At 46.4% G+C, this 24,573-nt stretch overlaps 2 protein-coding genes, 2 non-coding genes and 1 pseudogene across 4 annotated transcripts; 3 read left to right on the forward strand and 2 right to left on the reverse strand.

The window, feature by feature from the left end:
* Window positions 1-2,988: 2,988 nt before the first annotated feature.
* CARD6 (caspase recruitment domain family member 6) lies at window positions 2,989-10,349 on the reverse strand. Its single transcript, XM_090278875.1, has 3 exons — window positions 9,925-10,349; window positions 8,218-8,757; window positions 2,989-5,717 (listed from the first exon to the last, which is right to left on the reverse strand). The coding sequence occupies exons 1-3, from the start codon at window positions 10,205-10,207 to the stop codon at window positions 3,322-3,324; spliced, it is 3,219 nt and encodes a 1,072-aa protein (XP_090135001.1). The 5' UTR covers window positions 10,208-10,349; the 3' UTR covers window positions 2,989-3,321.
* On the forward strand, window positions 10,273-10,640 carry LOC150008163 (non-histone chromosomal protein HMG-14 pseudogene; annotated as a pseudogene).
* A 2,493-nt stretch (window positions 10,641-13,133) lies between these two features.
* RPL37 (ribosomal protein L37) lies at window positions 13,134-16,643 on the forward strand. Its single transcript, XM_090279302.1, has 5 exons — window positions 13,134-13,282; window positions 13,398-13,545; window positions 14,684-14,819; window positions 15,169-15,253; window positions 16,532-16,643. Exons 1-5 carry the CDS (start codon window positions 13,134-13,136, stop codon window positions 16,599-16,601), a joined length of 588 nt encoding a protein of 195 aa, XP_090135428.1. The 3' UTR covers window positions 16,602-16,643.
* Window positions 16,371-16,450, forward strand: LOC150008165 (small nucleolar RNA SNORD72). The gene has a single exon (XR_016511582.1). It is a non-coding gene; the product is annotated as a small nucleolar RNA SNORD72 (small nucleolar RNA).
* Window positions 16,644-24,143: 7,500 nt separating the features above from the next.
* On the reverse strand, window positions 24,144-24,308 carry LOC150008166 (U1 spliceosomal RNA). Its single transcript, XR_016511554.1, has one exon. It is a non-coding gene; the product is annotated as a U1 spliceosomal RNA (small nuclear RNA).
* Between the last annotated feature and the right edge of the window lie 265 nt (window positions 24,309-24,573).

The following is a 24,573-nucleotide window of genomic DNA, read 5'->3' on the forward strand; positions in this document are numbered from 1 at the left end:
TCTCTTCTCTTAAGATAATCCAAGATCACAAGATACAAGGCACTAAGGGGTGAGTAGAGGAGACCTGACACTTCCAGGAAAGAGCCAGGATGGGGTGGGTCGCGCCCGTAACCAGGCAGGGAGTCCCAAGACCCCTGTCCCCAGTCGTGGCCCTTCCGGCAAGTCCCTCATTGACGCAGACTCTCGGAGTTGTATACAAACTTACCCAGGTCCGCTTACCCGGGGGCAGGGGTAGGGGTCGTGCCCAAGACTGCTCAGACATTGAAACAAGAAGAAACACTTTCCACAGAGAACTTGGCGCCAGTGCAGGTGCTCCAGGAAGGAGATGCTAAGAGAGTTCAAGGGCATAAAGGGGGAAGGGGTCAGAGTGGGTGAGCAGAGCTCACAGAGCCTGAAGTTATATTTATGTCCTAAATTCAGACTTTCTTAAGATATCTGGAAAACCAATACTTCATGTTGTTTATACTGCCTGCCCCTAACAATGTGTTGGACTTGGCCACATTTGACCCTAGTACAGACTCAAAAATGTAATTGAGTGCTGCCTGTAAATATACACACATAGAAAAAATACATAAAAATATTATTAGTGAGCTAAAGGACTACATTACTAGTTACTCTGAATTATGAGATTATGGGCTTTTTTTTATGTTCTTTTCCTTTGTGTATTTCTGCACTTTCAAAACTATGAGCTTATAGTTTTATAATAAGGAAAAAACAAAGATTTATAGGATCGCACAACTCTAGGATTTCTCATTCTGTTTCCATGTCTTCTCAGATTCTAATCCGATGCCTTGCACATAATAGATGCTCAATAAATATGTGTGAGAGAAGGAAGGAAAAAGAGGAAAAGAAGGAAGAATGGGATGGAATGGGAGGAATCCGCTGGGTGTCTTCCGTTTGCTCCTCTAGATCCACTCTCCAACCTGCTCTGAACCCTAAAAGGCTTCTCTGCATGAACTGCCTGGATGGGCTTCTTGTTCTCTGGTTTTGGGCTGTATTCGGCTAAGGGACATTCTGGCATTTCAGAGGTAAGGAGTGGGTATTTATTCCCTGGGATACCTCCCCGTGGGTCACTGCAGCCTGCTGTAGCCTCAACCAGCCAGACCCAAGACCCTCTCCACACAGCATTTCTGACTGGAGAAAGCACTCCTCCCTCCCTTCAGACCCTGGGGTGGTGATGAGCCTTCCTTTAACTAGATCCAGTGTCCTGTATTCTCCTTCGTGCTGTTTTTGCATCTTGCTCACTCTTTTATAAATAGCCCCTTTATTAAACTCTCAAGTTGTCCAGTTTCAATGTCCCATATATGAAGTGTCAAGACCCAGAAGACCCAGATAGATACCAGATCTGTTGGTGACAATAACCTGACAAGTTCTATCCTCCAGGAACTAATCTTGAAGGATTCAGAGGAAAACTTAAAAAACATCACACTAGCCCTGACTGGTGTGGCTCAGTTGGTTAGGCATCTTCCTGCAAAGCGATGGGTCACTGGTTCAATTCTCAGTCGGGGTACATGCCTGGGTTGTGGGTTCGGTCTCCGCTGTACGAGAGGCAACCGACTGATGTCTCTCTCTCACATCAATGTTTCTCTCCCTTTCTCCTTCCCTTCCCCTCTAAGAATAAATAAAATCTTTAAAACATTTTTTAAAGTTAAAATTAAAATTAAAAACATCACACTATTGCTCATTTCAAAAGCTTAAACAACAAAAGGATAATTTTCATTTGAAAGATACCACTTTTACACCAAGGATTTTGGACTTATGAACTAGTTAGCGTGCTTTCTGTCCTGCCGAAGATAAAGATTCACATGATGCAGGCTTTTCTTTCTTTACCCTTACTCTTACTTTAGAGGGATGGCACACCCTCTAACTATTCAATATTGATTGTTTGATATGTGCACAAACAAGTGAAAGATACCTATTGTAGTATGAGAATGTTCTCAGAGATTAATTACTGTTTTTCAAAGATCGTTTCTCATCTACTTTGTCAATAAGATTTTTTTGTGAGTTCTTGAAGGCAATTTATTTTTACTCTGAAAAGACAACTTGGGGGTATTTTAATACTTAAAATTAATTTATAAAATTTACAAACTCAAAAACCAGGGCTCCTAATTCAATTTATAATCATATTATTTCTAGCTAATAAATTTAAGTATTTTCCTTTAGAGTGGTCTTTTATTAATATTTGGTATCATGCCCTAACCAGACTGGCTCAGTTGATTAAGCATCAGCCTACAAAGCTAAAGGTCATGGGTTCGATTCCTGGTCAGGGCACAGGCCTGGGTTGTGGGCCAGGTGCCCGGCTGGGGGCATGCGAGAGGCAACTGATGGATGTTTCCTTCTTTTTCTCCCTCCCTTAATCTCTTTCTAGAGATAAATAAATAAAATCTTTAAAAAATACATTTGGTATCATTTACAAACTTAATTAAAACTTCACAGAAGTATTTTAAATTAATATAGTACTTTTATTTAGTGCTTTGAACTAGCAGAACTTAGCAAAATGTTCAGGACAAAAATAAATCTAATAAATTAAAATGGTAAATTCTGTGAATCTTAAGTTCTCTTAAACATTTCAATGCTTTTAAACAAACTCTCTAAACAGGTCTTAATCTTTTCACATTAAAAATTAGCAACTCTAATGTTAAAAATTTAATTACACATTTTAAGCTGGCATCATTTCAGACCCTCTAAGCCAAATTGTCTTACCTATTACCATTATTTAAAATATGAAACATAGACAGATCGCTCTTAAAGTTGATAAAAAATAATTTATTTATTGGTTGATTGCTCATTTTCTCTATATGTAAGGGTCAAATGAGAGTTTTATTATCCAAGCAAACTGAGGTGGTTATTAGAAGCAAATTGATTATCCCGAACAAACAGGGCTATCTGCTCAGCGGCTGATGTTAAACAAAAAATTTGGCCAAGACTCCTCTGGCACAGGCAACACCGAGACGACCGGAGTCCTAGTTTATGGTCACTTTGCAGTTAGACAGCAACCCTGTTTTCCCCCAAGTGGGGCTGCCTCACGGCCCCTATCCCCTGGATTCAGGCTATATATTACCTACTACTAGAGGCTGAGTTAAATTAATTATTTACTGCTTGATTCTATTCTTCATTCTTTTCCTATTTTCCCTCTTTGTTAGGGACACAATTCATACAGAGAGCTTAATGCTGTCCCAGTAGACTGTGCGTGTCTACTTCTCTGTGTCATGCTAATGACAGCAGTCTCTCATGATCACTGCCACTCCTCCTCCAGGTGCTGCTACGAGATATCAAATGGCTGGATACAGGGAGCTTCACAGGTCTCTGGGGTAAGCACTTTTAACGCTTCCCACCCCTCCTGGGTCCTGCTTTTGAGTAGGATGCCTTAGCCTGTGAATGACTGGTCTGGGATGACTTGGGTTGGGTAGATCTGGCCTGAGGTCTAGACTGGGAGGACTGGGGTTGGTGTGGCTGGGGCTGAGAGGGTTTGGATGGAGAGGATCTGGCTTGGGAGGGCTGGGGCTGAGAGGGTTTGGATGGAGAGGATCTGGCTTGGGAGGGCTGGGGCTGAGAGGGTTTGGATGGAGAGGATCTGGCTTGGGAGGGCTGGGGCTGAGAGGGTTTGGATGGAGAGGATCTGGCTTGAGACGGCTGGGGCTGTGTGGGTTTGGGTTGAGAGGGCATAGATTGGGAGGGTTTGGGTTGGGGGTGCTTGGGCTGACTGAACGGAGAGCTGGGTAAAAATTTGTTGTTGGGCACGGGATGGGATCCCGCTCGGACAGCTGGATTCAAAGGCCCGCCTTGAGTCTTCGGCTTGAATCCTTGCTGAAAGGCAGGTCTTATGGGTTTTTGTAGGACTCCTGCTGGTTGACAGGCTTGAGGGTGAGGATTCACAGTATGGGATGCTGTTCTCACAGGTTTTCCAGTTGCCTCGGTTGGCTGTGTTCCCCGAGTGTGGGCTTGCCTAGGCTGTGGCTTCCCCAATGGTCCTGCCGGCTGTGAACCTGGAGGGCGGGGATGACCTACCGGGGAGACCACTGCAGAAGGCCTTTCACAAACTCCCATTGGCCGTGGTCTGCGAGGCCAGGCCTGAACATGCTGATAAAAGGGCCTCAGTGCTCTCCTGAACAGTCCGTGCGTGTGATGTCCCCGAGCAGGTCTCGGGAATTTCATAAACCTTTCACCTGAACAAAATCTCGGGGGTTGGAAGTACTGGGCCCCAAAACTTTGACCTTGACTATGGACCCTTGAGTTCTGAAAGGGTGACGGTCGGAACCACTTAGACCTCTGCCCTGACCCAAAGTGGGGGCCCATAACCCAGGGCCCTCTGAGAGGAACATGGTTGAAGTGGCGCCCGGTCATGATCGGGAAAAGGCAGGAGTCCCGCAGGTGAGGCGTGACTGCAGGTACAAGGCCGACGCTCTGGGGAGCAGGGCTCCCCTCCCCGCCAGCCCCGGCCCCTCTCACTGGCAGCTCAGCTGGGCTGTTGGGGGAGCTTTCTGGCTGACGGTGCCTTTGTGGACCCTCATCTTCAGCGGTTCCAGCCAAGTTTCCACCAGGAGGAACTTGAATTCCCTCAGCATCCTCAAAGTCTTGGTCCACCTGGATTCCCAGCTCCCTGGCCAGGGAGCCCATGTCCTCCACAGACACGCGTCGGAGGGAAGTGGACATCACCTCTTGGAGGGCAGCTTTGAGGTTCTTCATGTTCCTCCCTTTCTCCTCAGCTTCCTCCTCCTCCTCCTCCCAAAACAGTAACTGGGATGGCTTCAACTTCAGAATCCTCTGGAAAATCTGAGCCTCTTCACTCTCTCTGGCCTGGGGACTGAGGACAAAGTAGCATCTTTCAATGGCAGCTTCTCCTAAAAACATGAGCAGGTCCCATTCCTTCTCACCTAGGCAGTCAGTGAAAAAAAACACAGCCGAGGAAACTTCCACCAGGAAACCAAATTGCATCCAAAACCTCTCGAGATCGCCGCGAAGGTTGGCCAGAGCAACGGGCTCTCGGAAAAAGTGAGCGTCCTCCTGCGGACCGTCGCGGCCGGGAAAACACCACGCGACCTCCACCAGGCCATCGGAGATCCGCCGGGGCGGCAGGGGCGCGGGCCCCTCCCGGTGCAGGAAGACTCTGTGCGACTTCAGCTGGCCAGGGCTGAGCAGCGCGTTGAGGATTCGAGACTTGGAGAAGCTACAGTCTCCCAGACGCACGAACGAGATGACGGGCATCTTCAGGAGCGTCAGAAGCTTCTCGGGTTCCCCCGCAGGCCCCCCAGAAGCCTGTCCTGGCGGCTCCTTCACAAGGTCCCCCATGGCTCCCAGCATTAAAATGCTCCTGTTGTTCTCTGCATCCGGCAGCAGCAGCGGAAGGGCAAACCCGCATCGGTCCATGCTGGACAGGACTCGGCGCCGCAGAGAGCCATCGGAGCACAGCACAGAGGCGCAGAGCACGTCCAGGGGATGGATGGTGCGCACGTCCCTCGCTCCCACGCTCTCTGCCCCAGCTGCCCATTCCCCTTCGCCCTCCGCGCACGGAGCGTCGTGCCTAAGGATCGAATCTCTAGCCGTCACATCCAGGGCTTGAACTTTCATCAGGAAGCTCCAGGCCAAGTCTCCCGGAGTCTCGGGTGTCCACTTACATCCTCGATCCAAGGAGAATTGTTTAACAGAATCTGGCTGGAGCTTTCTGCTCCTATCTATGTTCAAGCACGACAGGACATCTTTAAACACCTTTCTTCTTTCTGCAGGAAAGAAGACACTCCGTGAATGTCACTTTCAAATTCAAAGTCCTTCACTGACTTTTAAAATTACATAGTGATTGACATTTTCATTATAAAAAGACGAAGCAATACAAATAAAGTGGAAGTTCCCTTTCACCACTCTGCCAATTCTACTCTTCTTCCGAGAGACGTCAGTATGTTCGCTTCCCATCCTTTTTCTGTGCAAGTCCACAAGCACGCATGGGCATAGAAAGACTTAGTTTGGTTTAATGGATGCTAGTTTATTTTTATATAAATGATATTATATTAAACGATTCTTCAACCCCTTTTCACTTAATGACATTCCTTGCAAATTCTTCCCAGTCAGTATCTATAGAGATCTACTTAATTTATTTTTCACTAATCCATCATCCTTCACCGTTTCAATGGACCATGATTTATTTCATTGTTGTCTGTTGATAATCATTTAGGTTTTCCAATTTTTTTTTACTAATGTTTATATGCAGCAATTTAACACCTTGTTAATGTTTCATTATACACACATATGAGGAATTCTCTAAGTTGATAATGATTTCTTTTTTTTTAAGATTTTATTTATTTTTTTAGAGAGAGGTGAAGGGAGGGAGAAAGACAGGGAGAGAAACATTGATGTGCGAGAGAAATATGGATGGGTTGCCTCTCCCACAGCCCCAGCTGGGTACCGGGCCCGCAAACCAGGCATGTGCCCTTAACAGGAATCAAACCAGTGACCTTTTTTGGTTCACAGGCCAGAGGTCAATCCACTGAGCTACACCAGTCTTTTTTAAATGTATCTCTTGCCAAAATGTGGAGATATGGAAGATTTTTTTTTTCCCCAAAGGTTTTCTCAGAATTAACATGTTGTACCTAACTTATCCTAATCTCCCATTTTCCAATGTACCTTCTAGCTACTTCTTGAGAATACAGAAATAGTGCTTAGTACAGAAAGAAGATCTAAGAGCATTTTTTCCTTCTGATGCATAACAAATTAGCATAAACTTCTTGGATCCCCTATAAAAGGTTGCATAGAAGAAACAATGGAAGTGAGAGAAAAGTATGGATTTCAAGAAGTAACAAAAGTCACTCTAAGAAATCTTGGGCTGCTTGAAAGTTGCTAAAGATTTCCAGCAAACCACCAAAGCTAGAAACGGGTTCTTGTTTACAGCCTTTGGAAGGCACGAATGCCGCGGACACCTCCCCTTCAGACTTCTGGCCTCCACACTGCCGAGACCATACATTTCTGTTGTTTACTGGATAAGCCACCCAGTTTGTGGTACGTCCTCAGGGCAGCCCTAGCAAACTAATACGAAGTGGAAGTGCGCAGAGGAGAAAAGAACTCTTTCCCCACCCAGAACTGGATTATGAGTCCCCCGGGGTGTGGACTCGGTGTGAGATGGTATTCATCTTTCCCCTCTCCACTCAGAACTTGGTTGTGCGTATTTTCCAAGATAATATCTCCCCAAATATAGCATTTGTCATGCTTTGAATTTCAAAAAGCTGTGGTCCTTTTACACAATGGTATATGACTCAGCCATAAAAAGAAGGGAATCTTACCCTTTATGACAGCATGGATGGACCTGGAGAGCATTACGCTAAGTGAGATAAGCCAGTCAGAGAAAGACAAGTGCCATGTAATTTCACATACATGTGTAATCTAATGAGCGAAATAAACGAACAAGCAAAACAGAAACAGACTCATACAGAGAACAGGCTTATAGCTGTCAGAGGGGGTGGGGTAGGAAGCGGGATGAAAAATGTGTAGGGATTAAGCAAAACATACAAACAAACAAACCTCATAGACAGACAACAGCCAGAAGAAAAGGAGAGACGGGGAAGGGAGAAGAGGATAAAGGGGGGCATAAATGGTGATGGAAGGGGGACTTGGGGAGCTGAACACACAATACAGTGCACAGATGACGTATTACAGAATTGTACCCCTGAAACCTGTATAATTTAATTAACCAATGTCACTGCAGTGAATTCAATAGAAATAAATAAATAGATTTTTTTTAAAGGAAAAATATTCTAATTGAAGCTACTAATAGAGCTTCCTTCATCAAGATGGCAATATATGGTGGACTGGATCAAGCCAAGTAAGAGCATTTTGGAATTTTCTCCGTTCACCACCAACGCCTCTCCTGCTTTTACTTCAATAGTTAGGCCCCCAGTGACCCTATCCCATTGGTTACAAAGGCACTAAAACAACTACAGTGGCTTGATCGAAGGAACGGAAGGAAATGCCTAAAATAAGTGGCTGGCAACTACAGAAACCTCCAGGCTGCCATCAGGATTTACTTTTGCTTACACCGTGCAGCAGTTCCTAGGTGCTGGGTTTTCCTCCCCGGCAGCACCCACCTCTGAGGAACGCCCACTTACAGGGGGGCAAAGCATCTCTGAGAAGCTGACATCTGGTGCCCTTTCCTCCTTCCTCCTCCTCTCTCTTCATTCATCACGGCAACCTAAAAATACGCTGTTGCCTAAAAACCACAGATCATTCCCATACCTTCCACACTCCTCTCCTCCTCTTCCTCCAGGGACACGCCAGTTTCGGGGTCCCCGTAACTCTGCTGTTCACCAAAGAACTCCGTGGCTTCCTCCTGTTCGCCCTCATAGACCAGGTGCTCTGGGTCACCAGGATCCTCCTCTTCCACAGCGCTTTCTGCGTCTTCAGAGTACGTAACCCATTCCAGATAGTCCTCCTTTTCTAAGTATAAAGAATCATCGACCTCATCGTATCTCTGTCCGTCCTGTAAATAAATAGTTTCTGAAACTTCATATTCAACATTCTCGACTGAAGGTGGCGATGGGACTGTGGGCGTGTGGTGGCCCTCACTTTCCCTCGGAGACCAAGCTGTTCCCCCGTAACTAGTTTTCTTGTCCACGGATGTCTCAGAGGTTTCCAAATCCAAGTGTTCTTTCTCTGTGAAGGGCGCTGTGAGCTCAGAATTCTCAGGCTGTTTCTCTCCCAGGGAGAACGGATCTTCTAAATTCTTGCTCAGACCCAGAGATTGAGGAGGTTCTATATTCTCCTGTTTTGAAAATTCTGAAAAAGAACAAAAAGTTTTAGGTTTCTTTTGTTTGTTTGTTTGCTTTCCAATTAACAAAAAAAGACATTTTACGTTTACTTGAGTTTTGAGCATTATCTTTCTTCTTTAATTCATTGGAGGATAGGAATACCTACCACCTCCAACATAAATGGCAGTAAGTCAACTGTCAAAACCTTCTTTCCCCACTGGAAAAAAAATTAGACCACACTCCTGCCTTGATCAAAATTCCAAGTCTTTCATAGCAAACTCAAATGTTAAATGAGCGAAAAAAATTAAACCTTATGAACAGTGTTTATGCGTGGATTTACTGTGACCCCAAACCAACTCAGAATTCCTAGGGCCATTGCTAATAAAGTCTGATCCTAATAATTTCTAAACAGGAAGCAAATAGCTCTAATTTAAAATAGCAAATCCTCAAAATAAGAAGACCTATTTCTCTAAGCATACAGGTCTCGTTCTACAGTAGGGCCCATTAACATTAACCTTTTTCTCTGTCACTCTACCTCTCTTAACAGCTCTTAACGTATTCCTTAGATTTCTCAATATTCCTTCGATTCCCATAAAAGGAGCTACACTTGCCCCTGGCGGTCATCGACAGAACTGCTAAACAATCCATTCTGGAAAATTTGCCACTAATCCTCTTTGAACGTTGAAAAATTAGCATTAGAATTGCTTCAGAAAACGAGGGCTCTGCTGGCGTTCTCATCACAGGAAGAAATACGGATTTGTTTTCCTTGTATTTCCCAAAAGGTTGCATTAAGTGAAAGACGCAGCTTGTGGTTTGGGGACTGTTTTTATGTGTGAATTCACAGACTTGATAAAGAAATCCCAGACGTGTCGCCAAGAGCAGTAGTCTCTTCCCAACGGGAGCATTTGAGGATGTCTGCCATGAAAATGAGCGTCTATACTGGCGCTAAAACAACTGCAAAGGTTGGTGGCGGTTTAAACAAAAGAAGTATCAATCCTCTAAACCAATCAGATACATTCACTGTTTCCTGCTTTTTAAATCCTGGCCACTTCCCCTTTATCCCATGTCAGTGAAAAGTTATCTCTGGGAGAAAGACAAATGAAAATAAAAAATGATCATTTTGTTTTTTTGGGAACTCTGGCTCGTCCCTTTCACCCCCTCCCCCCCCCCCGGGAAGTGTAGAAATTCCACTTACCGTGCCTTAAGTCCCAAATGGTCTCTGAGTCTGGAAAAGTGCTAAATAAACATTTGAGAAAATGCTGGCAACTGACTTCTCCCTTTTTCTGGACCAGAATTAACAACTTTCGACTTTTCTTCAGGGGATCCGTAACGTTCTCCAGCGTCTCATACTCGTCCTCAGAAATCAGCCTCCGAGAGGTAAGGGAATCCACGACAGAATCAAGATCTTGCTGGAGGACTTCCAGTAACTTTTTCCGTTCTCTTTCTATAATCTCGGAAGGAGCACTCCCGGCAGCCATCGTCCTTGTCTTCTGTAGCCCAGGAACTGGATTACAAAATCGTCCAAAGGCTCTAAACGGGTTGAGGCGGATCCCAGCACCTGGTCGCTGCCACCCTGCCCAAGAGGAAGGTCAGCTCCCCCTATGGGGCGGTGAAGGAGGAGCCCAGGAGGAGGCTAGCCAGTTCCTGGGCTCCTGCAAAAATGGAAACGGAGCCAAAAAAAAAAAAAAAAAAAAAAGGTGGCCGGAAAGGGTACTCTGCAGGCAAGAAAGTGCACACAAAGGGGGAAGGAAAGCAAAGGGAAAACAGGCAGAAGGGGCTACCCAAGACCGACCTGCAGAACACGGAGAAACTAGAAGACGAGGAGAGACCAGCCTCTGATGAAACAGGAAAGAAAGAAGCCAAGTCTGGTTAATATCACACACCATGACTTACTAGTGATTCCTGTCTCCCCTTTTTACAATCCAGAGGAATATTTTTAGCAACTACGTACTGTACTTGGTAAATGTAAGTTTTTAGTTGCTCAAGGAACATTTTAAAGGAGGGAATTCCACCTTACCCCATTTTTTTTTTCCCAAAAAGTGTAAATGCTTGTTTAAAGAGATGAAATCATTTGCTGCTTTACGTTTTGGTACAGCCAGAAAATAGTGGAATATTGAATATGGGAGGATTTGATCATCTTGGGTGTCAGCTTAACATTCCATAGGTGAGGGTATGTCCCATAATACAAAGTACATACAGTAAACGGCAATTTGGAGTCAGTTCTGTGTGTAACATGGCTTGAACGTTTTAAATTACTTCTACTCCCAAGTTTTTGGTAGACTTTGTTTCCTAAAGAAAACCACTCCTCTCTCTGGGCTCTCTGTCATAAATTTGTGCGCTCTGTAACATCTTTGGTGTGGTAGTCATTTTCCTCGTAACATTGTTAATGTGCTGTGAACGATTGAAGGTTAGATTATGTCATGTATATGATATTAAATAGTGAATTAGTGGGACTATGATGTAACAGTGTATCAACATTTGAAGATATTGATACCTGATATTCTATTAAGGAAAATTTGCCTCCAAATTTTAAGCTGGGAAGTCACTGGAATAATTGTTTAGAAAAAGAATCACAATTGTGTTTTAGGTTTGGGGTATGGAGGTTAAAAATTGTGTACAAATGGAAATGTCGGTGTTCTTATCCTCAGAACAAGCAATAAAATCTCAAGTAAGAAAGATGTTTTAAAAAGGGAAAGAATAATTCTATTTGGCAAAGATTAAATATGCCAGTGCTGCCTAGTGTTGGGAAGGGCTGATACAAACATGCCAAGGTAGTGTGACCACCCAGCCGGAGCCCGCCCTCACCCTGGCTCCTTGTGGTTTATTTATCTGCCCTTTCTTTGACTGGGCTCAGTCTCCACAACTGGGCCCAGGGTCCACTCCTCTGAGAGGTCTCTCTTGAACTTCAGATGGGACTAGGTATTTCCTGCTCTAAGCTCTATATGTGATAATAAAAATGTGAATCGATTAACTCTTTTTGGAAAGAAATCTGGCAATATGCAGCAATAAGTAAAAAAAATGTTGATAGAAAAACATATCCATATCCTTCAATCCAGCAATTTCCCTGCTAGGAAATTATCTTAAGGAAATGATTGGACAAATGCCCAAAGATCCTGTATTGCAAAATTGTTTATAATAATGGAAAATTGAAAGTAATCAGAATTTCCATTAAATTGAGGATTTGTGGAATAAATGCTAACATAGCAACAACCAAACACCAAAAAGTGGTTAAAAAGGATGAAGTAAATCTCTACAATACTGACAAGCAGTGATGCCATTGACGTATTGTACAGAAAACAAGTTATAGATCCCATTTTTTAAAAAAATTAATGTGTATAGTGTACATAAATGTGTATATATACATTGTAATGAAATAAGACAGCCATGAAAGAGATACCCTGATTGTAACACTGCATCTCTGCTGATGTGATTACAGAGGAAGTCAAACTTTCTATTTTAAACATTACTATTTAATGTTACTTTTTTGCTTTTATTAGTAGACTTTATTTTGATAAAAAAAACAAACAAAAACCCTAGTTGGTCTTTATTCAGTGATGCAATTCATAAGAATCTGAAAACCATCTAAAATAATGATCCTCAGAATACTGGATGAATAAAGGGGAGTATTTCACAGATGGGCAAAAAAAAGGGGGGGAGTGGGGGGGCGTTCTATAGAAAGTAACCTCATTATATCACCTGGTCTTAAATTCCTACCTGGGTCAAGACCCAGGGACGTAACTTTTTAGTAAGGGTTTATCTTTCTATTCACAGCTCCTAGAAAAGAACCTAATACTTATTAGGCAATGCTAACCTGGCAGAATTAAACCTGATTCGTAGAGTTCATCTTGTTCTGCTAGCGCTTAGTCAATTACCTTTGCTGACATTTCACATGAACAGGGTGAGTTCTTGGTTTGCTTTAAAAATGTTTTGCGAGGGCGGGGGCTTTGATGGGGAAGGGGTTACAACTGGATTCACGTTTACAGAGGTCTGAGAACCAGCAATTTCGAAACTATTTAGAAAGTGTTTCTGAAGTGCAGGCTTCCAGAGCCTACCCGAAGCAGCCGAATCGTTCTTCACGCTGGGATGCAGGAAACTACCCTCAAGATCCACGTGTGCCTCCTTGGCACAATGAAATTCGTACTCAAAACTCCACCTCTAGTTACTACTGTTTTCTAACATCATGTGCTTGCTTTTCGGATTCTGAACCTCGGTACTCGCAGCGACCTCTCATCGAAGCTTCCCGCGAGTGAGAAGGAACCCCGAGAACCCAGCTTCTCTGCACCGGGATCCCAGTTCCATCACGACCGCGCTGCACACGCTCGGAGCGCTGAGTCGGCGCGGGTACCCCCGGGCGAGACAGCTTCATATTCCAGGGTCGCCACCCGCTCGCGACCGCAATCAGCGATGTGGCCAGAACTGGCTGAACGCGCGCGGAACGCCCAGAAGCGGTTCCGGCAGCAAAAGCAGCAAAAGCAGCAGAAGCAGCCGCCGCAACAGTCGCCGCAGCCGCCGCAGCCGCCGCAGCCGCCGCAGCCGCCGCAGCCGCCGCAACAGTAGCAGCAGCCGCAGCAGCAGCAGCAGCAGCAACAGAGAGCGGAGCTCCGGCCCCGCCCACCTTCCGAGAACTCAAATCCCTATTGGCCCCGCCTGACTCCGATCCTCCTCTAGATCCCAGCCGACACCGCGGAGACGGACACTTGAGAACGGTGCACCGCACCACGCCGGAAGTACTCCCCTGAGCGGAAGCTTCTCTGCACGATATAACGCAAGTGTCTCCTCTTCCGGTCTCTTTGGTCTCGGCGGCAGCAGCGAGATGGTGAGTTGTTTGCCAGGGGTATTCCAATCACCTTCCATCCTCGTCCCCAGCGCCGCGCTCCTTGCTGTCCGTGGGGTGCCCGCAAGGTTCCCGATGATAGGAGCGGGTGGGCAGGAAAGGGACATGCTGTGGCCCTCACGAAGCAGAAGAACGACTCCAAACTCCGGGGGCGCCGAGCCTGCAGTCGTGGAAGTGGAGCCGCTTTAGATTCCTTGCTGCGGTCTGAGTTTGGGGGTCCCGCACCGCCCTGCCCTCGGATGAGAACTGAGGGAAGAAGGTTGGTTTGGGAGCGTTCCTCTCTGGAAGCAAAGGAATTTCGGTGGTGGTGCCTAGCAGGCGCCCCTGTGGCTTTTTGGGTGAGGGTCGGTAGGAGAACCACATTATTTCGTCTTTTGCCCTTTTTTCCCTCTTAAGTGTGGCAGATTTCAAAACAGCACCTCTTGCGGAAAGCTATAGATAAGCGTGAAATGCTGGGAGTTTTTTTTTTTTTTTTTTTTTTTTTTAATGGAACCTTGAAGAAAAGTTATTGCGTTGGCCAAAAAGTTCGTATGTTTTTTCCTCCTACGACGGCTCTAGTGGTGCTTAGTTGTCTTTAACTTCATTGGAAACAGTTCTGTCAGTTTCTGTTGTGACAGCTGTCATGTCACCGTGCCTTTTAAAAACTATCGAACGGGTGCATTTTTGCGTGGTCATTTTGATATTGGAGATGGAAGAGCATGCACAACGTTCCCGGTGTGTTGTCCTGTGTTATTTCGAGAAACGTAAAAGCACAAAAGTGATTTGTGCAGCACACGGAGGTGCTGTGACGACGGATTGTGTCAGTTGTGAGGTTACTTGACACTTTTGACATTGGGGCCAAATTATTCTTTGCTGAGGGGCCGCCTTACTCATTGGAAGATGTTCTACGCACTAGAAGCCAATAGAGAGGGAGGTAGTTGACATACTCCAAATATCAATCGGTAGTTATTGGTGAAAATGAAAAATGTGTTTATTTGATGGGGGAAAAAAACCGTATGAACGTTTTGGCCAACCCAGCAGAAGCTTCGGCCCTGTCTTAGCTCATCCCGTCGACGGTTCCCTCCCGTGGAATGAGCGGTGACGGCTGGATGTCACAACCGCTCGTCCCCTTGCCTTGCAGACGAAGGGGACGTCCTCGTTCGGCAAGCGCCGCAACAAGACGCACACGCTGTGCCGCCGCTGCGGCTCCAAGGCCTACCACCTGCAGAAGTCCACGTGCGGCAAGTGCGGCTACCCGGCCAAGCGGAAGAGGAAGTGTGAGTGGGCCGCTCGGGGCCGGGCTGCGTCTCGGGGTCGGGATGCGTCTCGGGGCCGGGCTGCGTGTCGGGGCCGGGCTGCGTGTCGGGGCCGGGCTGTGTGTCGGGGCCGGGATGCGTCTCGGGGCCGGGATGCGTCTCCAGGCCGGGGTGCGTCTCGGGGATAAGCGTAGCGTTGTTGGCGTCGCTGGCTTTGGACGTTCATGGTGCCCGCCCTAAAGGTGTGCGTCTGCGTGCCAGTAAAGCTGATCGAAACCCCGAGGGCGGCCCTGATCTGTATGCACCAACTGAGTCCGCAGGGTGTCCGGGGAAAGCCATTTAGAGCCTTTTATCCGATTTTGTGTTTTAGATAACTGGAGTGCCAAGGCCAAACGACGAAACACCACCGGGACCGGTCGCATGCGGCACCTGAAAATCGTGTACCGCAGATTCAGGTACAGCTTCTGCGTTGGGTCGTTGCAGGTTCTGCGAGCCTGGACAAGGACCATCTCGTTCGTTTACGGGTGTGAAGTACGAATGCTGTCCTGATGGGTGGGAACGGGGTGTTGAGAGCTATTTTCTGCCGCCACAACCTGCGGATCCATTAAATCTGGGTTTTATTGATCTTTCAGTAAACAATGGGGAGAGCTACAAATCCCTTGGGTATGATTTGAGCTAGATTCCTGAGATATGATAATACTTGGTACTAATACCTGCGTCTCACTTTGTTGCCAAATTTGTCAAGACGGTATTGTGTGAATGAGGTCTGGAGCCACACCATCCGTTCTGTGGCCTTGGGCAAGTCCGACGTAGGAAACTGTTACAGTCGCCGTTGCGTTTGTATAAGAGAGAAATAATCTTTTGTTCGTAAAGCAGAGATTTTAGCCCCAGCCTAGACTTACAAACTGCGCTTAAAGCATTAACCCAGCTAAGGTCTTGACTGAGGCGATTCTTTGTTGTGAGCAGCTGTTCTGTGCCATGGCAGATATTTAGCAGAATCCCTGGTCGCTGCCCACTCAATTCCAGTTTTTAGACTTTTCAGAGATCGGGAGAGGGGGTGTGTGAACACAGACAGCAGTCTTCGATGTGACTGTGTTCGCGTGCTGAGGTGACCTTTGTGGTGCCCTTCAGACCGTTATACGGTGGTGCGGACTTTGGGTTGAGTGGCCTGCTGGTGGGACTGGGGTTACGAACGTGAGCAGAGGCCAGACTTGAGCCTTTCTGTGCCTCAGTTCACGAGTCCCCTGAAGGTTTCTGACAACAGTACGCTTCCCTTCCGATAGGTGTGGCTATTAAGTGAGTTAGAACGGAAAGCATTGTTGAGCAGCTTAGGAACTGCCTTCCGTTAAACGTGCGCGTTGTCCCTCTTCGGTTAAAGGAAAGTAGTTAACATCTGCCTCAAAGCACAGGGTCCCGTTTTCCCAAGTGCCGTAGGTCTCCGAACAGGCAGTGGGGGAAAGTAGTCCAGCGATCTGTAAAACCAAATACGTTGCTGAGTTTGTTTTTCAAGCACAGTTAACTACGTCCCCAGAATAGATACCTTGGAGCAGAGGGGTGTGAATAAACGGCTGCAGCTTATCCATGATGTTGTAAAAATAAATGTCTGAACATATGAATTCATTATTGATTTCAGCATTTAACTGAGATAAGCTCACGTGAAATCTATTTGAGCAGAAAGTAAAGTGTCTGTATGAGGTCGCTGAAGTAACGCTTCTTGTTTTAACGCGGTGCAGGCATGGATTCCGTGAAGGAACAACACCCAAACCCAAGAGGGCGGCTGTCGCAGCGTCCAGTTCATCTTAAGGATCACGCCGATGAGTGGCACAATAAACGTCTGGTCTAAAATCTGTGGTGTGCTCAGGTGTTCTTAGAAGACTCGTAGTGTCACAGCACTACAGGCTTGGGAGGGGGACAGCTCAATAGCAGGGTTACTTGTTAGGCGGTGGGTGTGAAGCACGAGCTTCTGCCCTGGGTTGGGGTGCTGCCAAAGGGGCCGGGAAGCCAGCAGGACTCCAGGGCTCCTTCCAGGAGACAGCGCTGCAGGTCACGCACAAAACCCAGTGAGAGGTGAGATCGCACAGCTCGGGCAGCGTATTTGGGTATTTTAAGTGTTAGAGTAAATGAAAGCGTAAATTACTTTTATTTATGTACTTTATTAATGGTTTTATTTATTTTCCGAGGGGGGTAAGGAAGAGGTGGGGGGGGGGACATCAGTTGGCTGCCTCTCTCACACCCCCAACCAGGGACCTGGCGGGCAACTCAGGCCTGTGCCCTGACCAGACACTGAACCGGTGACCTTTCAGTCCACTGAGCCCCACGAGCCAGGACATTAATTCCCGTTACTATAGTAGCATTCGTCTGCTGTAGTGTAATGACTTCAGGGACTGGTTGTCAGTCCTGTACAGTAGGGCTTGAGTACCCATGAAAACATGAAAGGATAAGGGTCAGATGAATTCTGCCTAACCCCAGGATCCAGAATGCTTGCTTGGCATCTTATGTAATGTAGGCTTTTTATGAGGTTTAAGTGGACAACTAAAGCAGCCTGCTAGGTGTGTGCAGGTCTATAGGGCCACATGCAAACAGTGGATTGAGTCAGAAGGAAAGGAAAGCCAAGTATAAACTGGTCCCTGGTAGAATTTTCTTTAATCCTCAACTGAATGATTAAGGGTTTTCCTGTGTGGAAGCGCTCTGGCACTTTTGCCACGCTTTCCCATTTTGGGTAGCTTATTGCCAAAGAGCTTCTTGAAATGAAACGAGGCCTGCTTTGGTGGGCTGCTAAGTGAGAGGACAGAAGGGTAAACACAGGTGTTGGGGCGGTCACGGTAAAATAGTCAGGTGGCCAAGCTGCTGTCTCGCTTGTAGCTTCTCATGTTGAGAGTGACATCCGTAGTCTGGCCTTCAAAGGCTCTTTGAGGTCTCGCTGCCTCGCCAGTTTTATCTTGACTGCACTCTAGGGTGCTTTGCCAGGATCACAGTCAGTTCCTGCCTCGTCCTGCTTGTTCCTCAGCTCCTAACCCACCTCTCAGGTCCCGGGGTATATTCACTTGTACCGAAGTCCCTGCTGATCCAAATCCACATGGGGCTTCCTCCCACTGTATGAAACAGTGTTTTCATAGAACTGAGGTGACTTGCTCTTAAGGTCTCTGAAATCCTGGGGTCACTGATGGCGGATTTCTGAATAATGGGCCCATTAAGACAGGTAATAGTATGGACTGTGTTAGGCTTTGCGGCAAGTGGGCACCGAGCTGAAGACCTTTGGGACTTCTGGGTCCTGGGTCAGGAAAAGACACCAGCACAATAGGGGTAAGGTGAGGTGGGCAGTGATACATGGAGAAGGGCCTGTGTGTTGAGTATAAGGTGAACTTGACTCTTGTTTGCCAGTGCCTGTGGCCCTTGGCACAAAGTGGTTGTCTGCGGGAAATTACTCTGAAGCAATGGTACCTACCCCTATACATCCTAGGTGGCTCACAAACCAAGAGAAGGTGCACTGGCTATGGTTTAAGTTGGTTTTAAGACCCGGGGAAAAGCAATGGGAAAGGTGGGGCTGGATTAACATTCAAAGTGCAAACAGGTGCATTCGGCTGCTCATTTAATCCTACTTTGCAAAAAGTCATATGTTCTTTGATGGCTTTGATGTCCTGGGGGACAGAGTTGAGGTTTAAGCAGTGGACCCCTCATCTGACCGAAGGTGCTTGGGGTCAGTGACAAGTGTGCCTGAGCCACGCCTGTGGCCCAGCTGCCCAATGAACAGCTGAGGAAGTTGTGTTTCTTGGGCAGAGGGCGCTCGAGACCAGATGGGTGTCACCAGTGGATAGCTGAGTGAGACCCAGGAACACTTGGGTGCTTGTGTTATCTTATTTACTTGGCCTTGCAATCACAAATATTAGGGTTTGTCAGGTCAGGAGAAGGGAGGGGTTCGCAAGAGAAGAATCTAGTTGGGTGATAATGATCAATCATGAAACAATGGTACGTTACTGGAGGTTCCAAGGACACATGATTAGTTATTAGCAAGATCAATGTGGGAGGTGGTGCAGGTGACATGTCCTGAAGCTGGAAGGCAACAGGTTCTCAAATCGTCTGTGGAGATCAGGACATGGGCTGAGGCCGGGGCCGTGGGCTGGCTGGAGCAGGGAGGTGTCTGCTGGGAACACCTAAAAGTTGACTCAAAGGGAGGAGCTTCCAAGCCCCACTTTCCTTCTGAATCTCATGCTGTGTGAGGACTCCATAGGGTCACATAAAAATACCGCATTTTGTCCAGTGCAACGGGCCTCAGAAACAGCGGGCAGCTTGGGTGGCAGGTTTCTGACCAGGGCGAGGAGGTGGTGGGTGCCCTCAGAATAAGAAGTGGGGACGGACTGAAGTTGGGTTTTGTTGAGAGAGATGTCTGTGGGACCCCAGGAGGAGGAGGAGGAGAAAGTGAGTAAACCTGGTAGCCGTTCAGGTGGAGTGTGGGCTGGAGGCCTGCCTTTGGCAGGAATGAATAGTTGTGAAATGGAATTGACCTTAGGGTTAGAATGGTTAACATAATCTAAAGGAGATTAGAGGAGATAGAAAAGGATTGTGTTTCTTCATCAACTTCAGTAGCCACTTCCAATTCAGTAATTGTTGAAACCATTCGGAAAAATACAAACTCCAGAAAGAGGACAATGTAGACACAACAGTTTGGGGAGTTGTCCGTCGGAGACAGCGGTTCATTCATGGGGTCAATGTAAAACGTGTGACGTGCCTGCTACGCAGTGGAGGCTTCTAGTCCTAAGCGCCGCACAGATGACGCACTTCAGTGGTGGGGGTGTGAGCTTGTGTGCATGTTTTCTGTATTGGGGGTGACCGTGAACAAGTAAGCAATTTCGGGTAGTCACTGGTGCTGTAAAGACAAAGGCAATGAATGTGGTGGGGAGTGGAGAATTCCTCTTCAGAAAGTTGGTTAAGAAAGCTAAATGGGGCCCTGGCCAGGTAGCTCAGCGGGTCAGAGCATCGACCTGATACGCCGAGGTTGCAGGTTTGATCCCCGTCAGGGCCCATACAGGGAGCAGCCCAGGAATGCTTGATTAAGATGAACAACAGCACAGGAAGACAATCTGTGTGGAAAGTACACTTTCTTTCTCTGGGAGTAAAGACTCACAACAGTGATGTGGCCGGACTGCATTCTTTAAGACATTATTGTACAACGTAAGATCAGTTTTGTAGCCAATTTGTCTTCACTGGATAGAGCTCTTACTCATCTGTGGCCTGGATGTGGAACCACAGCGCTGTTCTTACGTTGTGAAGTATGGAGCTCCAGATACCACTCACGTGTAATTTTCGCATTGGACTGGCGTTTCATAAGGAAACAGCAAGCCATTTTCCAGTCATCTTGATGAGAGCAAACCTGCCCTTTCCTGATCCCCTCCCTCCAAAAAAAAAAAAAAAAAAACGTACTGTGAGAGACTATATTATGGAATAGGGGCAGTTTTATATTTTGAATACATTTTATATTCATCAAAGAGACAACTCTTAGAATCTGAATAGATGAACTAATAGGTTTAAAGACAGTATCACATTCTGCCTTACGGTATTTTTCATTGTCTTGAGTTTAGACCAATGCTAAAATCTATATGTAGATGCAAGGAGAGATAAGCATTTAGTGTCTGCAAAATAAGCAAGCTTCACTTATTTGACTAAAAGGTAATTCATTATATAAATACCAGAAAAAACATGTAGGGTATAAAAACATAAACATCCAATACAAATAGTTGGTGTATACGTCAGAGTTCAACGAGGAGACAAATCACCTAGTAACTTGAACAGGAGAGGTTTAATATAAGGGGTTGGTGTATTCAGGGATTGGATAGTGAAAATTAAAAAGAACTCTAGAGTCTGGGAAGAGTGGAAATGGGACAGTGACTCCCTCTAGAGCTGAGAGAGCACCCCCCAGGAAGAGGCCTCTCACCCCCGAAGCCGAGATCCAGGTGTCAGAGAAGGTGCAGCTTAGCTCACTGGATGCTGAAGCGTCTTGCCTCTAGGACTTGCTGGAAAGCCACCAGAGGGATGGCTGGGGGAGCCATTCACAGGGAGGGGTCGTGTCCAACAGCGTGCTGCTGGGAAGCTGCGGGGAAGCTGGTCACCAGGCGCCCTGGCCAGTGGTCTTGGCAGGAACCTGGCACGGGAGGAGCACCCACCCTGCAGGGCCTGGCACTGGCAAAGCCCCCAGACGATAGGACTGGGCCCTGGAGAAATCATAGCCCTCTTTCTGAAATTCAGCACGTGTCATTTTAATACAGCTTAGAACTCTTTGTCAGATTCAACCTGAGTAAAATCTGCTGACTTGGCTGGTGTAAGTGTCTGTAAAATGTGCCAGACAAGCATCGTCTAGCAGAAATATAATGTGAGCCAGGAATGCAGACCACATACTAAGTAGTTTTAAATTCTCTAATAGCCTCATTTAAAAATGTAAAACAAAAAGTGAAGCTCATTTGATTATATTTTATTTAAATGATATGCCAAACTCATTATCATTTACCATGTAGTCAGTATAAAAATTATTGAGATCTTTTACATTCTCTTTTTCATATTAAGTCTTCAAAACGCAGTGTGGATTTTACCCTCTCAGCACGTCTCAGTTCGGACTGGTCACATTTCAAATGCTCAATAGCTGCGTGTGGCTGGTGGCTACTCTACTGAGTAGCACGGACCTACTCAGTAACAGACTTAGTGTTTTGGGGTTGAGTGATCATGTGGTAAAGTTGTCTTCATCAAAAATAATGGTGCATTCACTGTAGAAGTATATAGGTAAAAGCAAAACACACAAAAGTCACTAGGTTTTAGGTCAGCGAATTAACTGAAGACCAGTTTTTTCCCTGCAAAATGGTTGTACCAACCTCTTAACATAATTGTGAAATGTTGCTATGAGAACAAAATAAGATGGTGCATAGAGGGTGTTCAGCGTGGTGCCTGGCGCATGGTAAGAGTATGATAAATATTAGCAATTATTATTGCTATGTAGATATCATTCCTGGATAGTGGGTATCGCTTTGATAACAGCAGAGGACAAAACCCTGTAAGACAACATGGATCCTGGTGACTTCACCACAGTCAATAGCCTACAGTATAAGCTATAGATTCTAAAGCACTGTCGGCTCAGGAATTTGATTTGATCAGAACTATGACGCTGGCTTATCTCTCAGGTACCAAGTCACCAAGATGAATGTATAATCAAGGAAGTTATTTTTAACTGTCTACAAAAGTAAACTGAACACTCTGTGCCCAGCACTGATCTAGGCATTGGGAATACAGTGAACCAAGAGAGGTAGGAAAAGGGAGAGGGGTCACAGATGAACTTTTCTTAAGACAAAAATACAGTCAACCCAGAGAAGAAGGCAATGTGACCACAGAGGCAGACTGGCGTGCTGAGGTCACAAGCCAAAGGACATGTGGAACCATCAGCAGCAGGCTGAGGTAAGGGACAGATTCTTCTCTAGAGCCTTGGAGGGAGCGCAGCCCAGCTGACACCTTGATTGTTGACTTCTGGCCTCCTGAACTGTGGGAGAATACATTTCTCTTTTTTGAAACCACTTGGTTTGTGGTAATTTGCTACAGCAGCCATAGGAATCTAATATATGGCACTTGCCCATTCTGGTCTCAGTTTCCTCGATTGTAAAATAACATTTAAGCTCCCAGTTCTGACATTCTCCCCATAATTCCCTGAGCCTCAGACCCCTGTGGGAGGACAGGTCTCCATTCTCTAGGTTTACCCCTCCCGGTGACATTAATACCTAAACAGTTCAACTTCCTTTGCGGAACACAGCTGATCGAGTCAAGATGACTTGCTAAGGGTAAAATACCTTCACGAACAGGCCACTTTTTTCCTTACTGTTAACTGCTGGAAAAAGAGTCAGCTGTACTCCAAGGAAGCCATCTAGATAACGCAGCCTTGTCCGCACACTTCAAAGAAAGCTTTGAGTATCTGCTTTCTCCTTTCTTCCTAACAGTCCCCGCAGCTGAGGGACTGTGGTCAAAGGAGCTCCGCACACTGCTTCGGGGCTGCTGGGTAAATGCCCCACAGAGGTGGTGGATTCACCTCATCTCAGGGCTGGCTTCAGCACTCCCTGCAACTCCATCACTAGCCGCTCACCCAATGGCTGCTCAAGGCTCAGGGTACCCAGTTATGGGACTCCGAGTCTCACTTGCAATTACCATTAACCAGAAAAGCCCCAGGACTGCTCTGTGCCCACCGAATATCTTACAATGTTCACGGAAACCAGAGGGCTGGAGGAGGCTGCAGGGAGGGGAAAGCCTTTAGAGCTGAGCTCCTGGAGTGCCCACCACCTGCTCTGGCCTCGCCCTTATCCTTTGGGCCCTAGAAGGTGCGAACGAGCTTTGAAGAAGCTCAAGCCTGGAGAGCCGGAGGAAGACGGTATTATTTCCGGAGGATCTGGAATGGGACCCTGGCAGGTGGCTGTGTCAGTAAGAACTGAGTAACCTACACAATTAACCTTGTTGGAGCCTTGAACTGCTTTAGCAAGGTGTTCAGGATGGACACTCCAAAGGCCACCTCTGAGTTTCTAAAAACAATGCCTAGGTCTTTAGCTCTTCCTCAGCTGCCTGTTTTGCTGTGTCAAGCAGGTGAGTGAAAGCCCCACTGCCCATGGCCTTTCCCAAGATTATTCTATGAATGGTCGGGGTGATGTTTGTCTTTGCCACCTTTTTCTCCCTGGCTCCCGCCTTTGGTGATCCCCCTCCTCCCCCATACACCCCCCACCCTGCCCATGCCCACCTCAGTCACTCAACACACTTCATCCACGCTGGTTAGCCTTAGAATGAAAGGCCAGTGGATGTTTCAAGTAATGATACTAAAATGCCCCCATATTAGGGTTAGTATCTCTGTCAGCCATTATTGTAAAAAAAAACAAAAAAAAAACCCCACAATCAACCCTTAACTATGCAGGTATGGGGGGGGGGGGTTAAGCATTTGGGGATTATCCCTCAGCTACTTGGTGGGGATTTCACTGAAGGCAAAGAGAGCAGAGAAAGCATATTCCTGGGACTCCTACCACATGAGCTCAAGTTCAGTCTGAAGGTCATTCTTTCTCCATTAGTTCAACTTCACCACACCATGCACTTGGCCTGCTTCCATGATTAACGCACTCCCACATAATTAAGAATTATTTGCAAATAGGCTTGCCAATCGATCAAAACTATAACTGCCGAACAGAATACTGTATTCCTGATGGCCTGCACACACTTTCTCTAACTCCAAAAAAGCATTCTTATTTTTGTATTCCCGAGGAAGTGCCTTTCTGTGGCTCACAGGAACTAACCAAAGAGGAAAGTAGGAAATATTTGCTTTTATTTATTTATTTATTAAATCAGGAGAGAGCACTAATGCAGTCCCCCACTACCACAAATTATACAGTTAAGTTCCCCACATGTGGGGAAATTGCAGCGGTCAGCACATCCCAGACTACAGTGAATAAGCCTCGCCCTGGGGAAATCACCCTTGTGAGCATGGTATCTACCCTGCCAGGTAAGTGTGGGAAGTACTTGCTTTCACACAGAACTAACTAGGAGGCTAAAAAGCACTGTCTACAACCAGACGCATTACCTGAGAACACAGCTAAGCACAGCTTGGTTAATTACATTATAAGGCTGATCCAAGTGGGTCTGGGTCTGAAACTTGGCCCAATTCTCAGACACCAGCAGGGTGTCCTATAATTCAACTCAATTCTGACACTATATACCTGGAGATGTGTCAAACCTCACAGGGTAAGGACTCTGTCCACAAGATGCCCTCACCCAC

The sequence above is a fragment of the Furipterus horrens genome, unplaced genomic scaffold (genome assembly GCF_987537825.1).
Source record: "Furipterus horrens unplaced genomic scaffold, mFurHor1.1.pri manual_scaffold_5, whole genome shotgun sequence".
Taxonomy (NCBI): domain Eukaryota; kingdom Metazoa; phylum Chordata; class Mammalia; order Chiroptera; family Furipteridae; genus Furipterus; species Furipterus horrens.

Coding starts and splice junctions, on each gene's coding strand:
- CARD6 (XM_090278875.1), bottom strand. CDS start 10,207: ATGGCTGCCGGGAGTGCTCCTTCCGAGATTATAGAAAGAGAACGGAAA. Junction 8,758..9,924: donor CATTTGGGACTTAAGGCACG/GTAAGTGGAATT, acceptor GTTCTTTTTCAG/AATTTTCAAAACAGGAGAAT. Junction 5,718..8,217: donor GGAGGAGAGGAGTGTGGAAG/GTATGGGAATGA, acceptor TCTTTCCTGCAG/AAAGAAGAAAGGTGTTTAAA.
- RPL37 (XM_090279302.1), top strand. CDS start 13,134: ATGTGGCCAGAACTGGCTGAACGCGCGCGGAACGCCCAGAAGCGGTTC. Junction 13,283..13,397: donor CCGCCGCAGCCGCCGCAACA/GTAGCAGCAGCC, acceptor ATCCTCCTCTAG/ATCCCAGCCGACACCGCGGA. Junction 13,546..14,683: donor TCGGCGGCAGCAGCGAGATG/GTGAGTTGTTTG, acceptor CTTGCCTTGCAG/ACGAAGGGGACGTCCTCGTT.